General features: G+C 51.7%; 1 protein-coding gene across 1 annotated transcript; it reads left to right on the top strand.

Moving 5' to 3' along the window:
- The first annotated feature begins 402 nt into the window (after positions 1 to 402).
- LOC109743123 (epimerase family protein SDR39U1 homolog, chloroplastic) lies at positions 403 to 2,898 on the top strand. Its single transcript, XM_020302206.4, has 7 exons — positions 403 to 889; positions 1,025 to 1,084; positions 1,417 to 1,538; positions 1,648 to 1,692; positions 1,859 to 1,943; positions 2,055 to 2,283; positions 2,434 to 2,898. The coding sequence occupies exons 1-7, from the start codon at positions 484 to 486 to the stop codon at positions 2,750 to 2,752; spliced, it is 1,266 nt and encodes a 421-aa protein (XP_020157795.2). The 5' UTR covers positions 403 to 483; the 3' UTR covers positions 2,753 to 2,898.
- Positions 2,899 to 3,375: the final 477 nt, after the last annotated feature.

Raw genomic sequence — 3,375 nt, 5'->3', positions numbered from 1 at the left:
CCAGCGTCGAGCAGCCGGAGAAGGGCCCCGCCACCACCTTCCTCAGAGCCATCCGGACTTTGCTGGAGGGCGCCTCAGGCGACGGCGAGGGGAGGAAGGTGTGGTGGAGGAGGAAGAGGCGTCGGGGCGAGGCGGCGGCGCTAGATTGGGATCGCGAGTCCCTTGTGGACAGAGTGAGTTGCGTCGCCTTCGATCCGTTTTTTACAGGGTGTCACCAGGGTGCTGGGGCAGGTGGGCAACTAATCCGCCGACTCGCCCATCTAGTCGTCGGGGTACTCCTTGGTCCTCTCGAGGACGTTGGTGAGGTTCTCCACACTGGCGAACATGTATCCGCGGACTGACCCTCTCTGTTCGCGGATGGATACAGAGAGGTTTTTGCGGGTTGCCGTTGGAATTGGAGTGGAGGAGCTAGTAGCCCCCGTGGCGGTGTGGCTGGCCGTGGGGGTGGTGTGGCTCATATTTGGCCAACAAAGCAAAGCAGGCATGCCTACCAGACAGAAAGAAAGAAAGGAGTCCTATCCTGGTGGCGCAGAGAACCAACCCAAACATCTTGTTCCTTCCTTCCTTATCCAACCTCCACCCCTACCCCTCGTGCAGGCGGGCACGGCAGCAGCAGCAGCACTCCTCCTGATAGCGCTAGCGCTAGCGGGTGGCCGGCCGCCAATGGCCATCCGCATCTTCTTTCCCTCCTCCACCTCCTTCTCCACCGCCCAACCGAGTAGCACGGCGACTAGGACTAGCAGACAGAGGCGAGGATTCTGCTGCTTCTGTTCAAGCACAAGCAGCGCCGGCGCCGGCGATGAGGTCTCCTCCTCATCGATGATGACTGTGTCCATCACCGGAGCCACGGGGTTCGTCGGACGCAGGCTCGTGCACAAGCTCCTATCCGGTATCTGCTCTGCTAATCATTCGTTCCTCATCCATCCATCCATCCCGTCCCTTTTAATTTGCATCTCATCTCACCCACTGACTGACTGACGCATACCTGAATGAAACTGAAACTGAACATGAATGCAAAAAGCAGAGGATCACAAGGTGTGCGTCTTGACACGCTCCACCTCCAAGGCCTCCTCTGTTTTCCCTGGTAAGCACACGCTCAACTTAACTCAATTCAGTTACATACATACATACATACATACATACATACATACATACATACATACATACGGCTGTTGCATTATACTCCTGTAGTATAACTGCATTCAGTATATTAAATTCAGTTAAGTTTTTGACTTAATAATAAATTCAGTTCAAGTGAGGACACTATACTACAAGCAGCTTTATACTTTACTATCAGCTAGGCTTGTTGATGAAAACTAACTAATTAGCACTATATATGCGTCTGTCTTGCTGCTCCGTGCCGTGCTGTGCTGTGCCGTTCGTGGAAATGGAAATGAAAATGGAAATGGAATGAAGCTTCGAGGTATCCGGGCGTGACCGTGGCGGACAAGGAGGGAGATTGGGAGCGATGCATTAGGGACTCAACTGGTGTTGTCAACCTGGCAGGAATGCCCATCAGCACCAGGTGGTCACCAGAGGTACTAGCTAGTAACAATCTACTAGTTCTAGTCTTGTCTTCAAATTCACCTTCAAATACATGTATGGTTAGCTAGTTGATGGATACGAATGACGCATGCATGCGTGCAGATTAAGAGGGAAATTCTGCAGAGCCGAGTCAATGTCACCTCAAAGGTAGGTACTCTACTCTACTGCATCTGCATGCTGCTTCAATTTAGTTAACATTGTGCTTGCTTCAATTTAGATTACGAGGGAAATGTTTTTAATCAATCTGGATGCATGCATGCATGCATCTGAACAATTGAACTGAATTTGATCGATCGGATTAAACTGAACCTAGGTTGTGGATCACATCAATTCTAGTGACAGCAGCAATGGCAATGGTCCCTCTGTTTTCGTCAGTGCAACAGCCGTCGGCTACTACGGTACGGTACTACCTACTCTTTTTTCTCCGATTCTCCTGAATTTGATTTGATCAAGCAAGCAAGCACAATCAATCAATCTTTTTCTAACCAAAAATAGAAGAAGAATTGCAGGCACCAGCGAGACGGACAGCTTCGATGAATCCAGCCCATCAGGCAATGACTACCTGGCACATGTATGCCGAGAATGGGAGGGCCGGGCACGGCAAGTGAAGCAGGAGCACGTCCGGCTGGTGCTCATTCGGATCGGAGTCGTCCTCGGCAAGGACGGCGGCGCTCTGGCCAAGATGATCCCCCTCTTCATGATGTTCGCCGGCGGGCCGCTCGGCACAGGAAGACAATGGTCTACTCTTCTGCTTCTTCTTCTTTCTTCTTCTTCTTTGCTAGGTAGTAGGTAGTCATCAGGTGTATATATATGTCCCAAATACAATACTGAACCTGCACAATGTGATGTGAACGTGATGTGCCTCTACGAATATGTACATATATATAGGTTCTCTTGGATTCATCTGGACGACCTGGTGGATCTCATCTACGAGTCCCTGCGGAACCCGGCCTACACGGGCGTGATCAACGGCACGGCGCCCAACCCGGTGCGGCTGTCGGAGCTGTGCGAGCGGCTGGGGCAGGTGGTGGGGCGCCCGTCCTGGCTGCCGGTGCCGGGGCTGGCCATCAAGGCCCTGCTGGGAGAAGGCGCGACGGTGGTGCTGGACGGCCAGAAGGTGCTCCCGGCCAGGGCCACCCAGCTCGGCTTCTCCTACCGCTACCCCTACGTCCGAGATGCGCTCAAGGCCATCGCCAAACAACTCTAGCTAGCCACCTCCTCTCTAACTGCATGCATGCATGCTATTATTTTCTTTCTTTCTCTCTAGTCTTTTCCTTTCCTCTCTTGTATAATAATATATGTACTAAGATGATAGCACAAAAACAACATCGATCGAAATGTTTCCTTCGTCTACATGCATGCATGCACTTCTCCAAATGAATGAGTGATGGAGCTAGAGCCAGAGCTAGATGGATCCACCGTTTACTTTTTGGCCCACCTTTAATTAGCTATAGCTACGTACTACTAGTCAAAATTAGCTAGAGGCATCGACGGATTGGCCTGCATGTTATTAGCTAGAGCTATATATGAATGTTGCTGTTGTACCTAATATAATGAACTAGAGGAGAATCGAATTGAATCGAATCCGATGGCGATGAGGAGGAGAAGCTGGGAGACGACGGTGACGTTGTGCCTGTTGTTGTCGTTGCTGCTGCTGGCGGCGACGACTCGTACGGCGACGGCGAAAATCAGAGAAGATGTGTACACGGAGGACGACGAGAGGCGGCATGAGGCCCTCCGCCACCATGGCGCCGCCGCCCCCTTCGGCTCGCGCTTGGTGGATGCTCCTCCACCCGACTGGTGATGATGATGATTTTTAATCTAATATAT

This window comes from Aegilops tauschii, chromosome 7 (genome assembly GCF_002575655.3).
Source record: "Aegilops tauschii subsp. strangulata cultivar AL8/78 chromosome 7, Aet v6.0, whole genome shotgun sequence".
Taxonomy (NCBI): domain Eukaryota; kingdom Viridiplantae; phylum Streptophyta; class Magnoliopsida; order Poales; family Poaceae; genus Aegilops; species Aegilops tauschii.
Note: the sequence above shows the minus strand (reverse complement) of the source record. Positions and strands in the feature narration are given on the sequence as shown.

What these genes read in the sequence shown, in the direction of transcription:
- LOC109743123 (XM_020302206.4), top strand. Translation starts at nt 484, where the DNA reads ATGCCTACCAGACAGAAAGAAAGAAAGGAGTCCTATCCTGGTGGCGCA. An exon ending in GCACCAGGTGGTCACCAGAG is followed by an intron (nt 1,539 to 1,647) that starts GTACTAGCTAGT and finishes GCATGCGTGCAG; the next exon opens with ATTAAGAGGGAAATTCTGCA. An exon ending in GAGTCAATGTCACCTCAAAG is followed by an intron (nt 1,693 to 1,858) that starts GTAGGTACTCTA and finishes AACTGAACCTAG; the next exon opens with GTTGTGGATCACATCAATTC.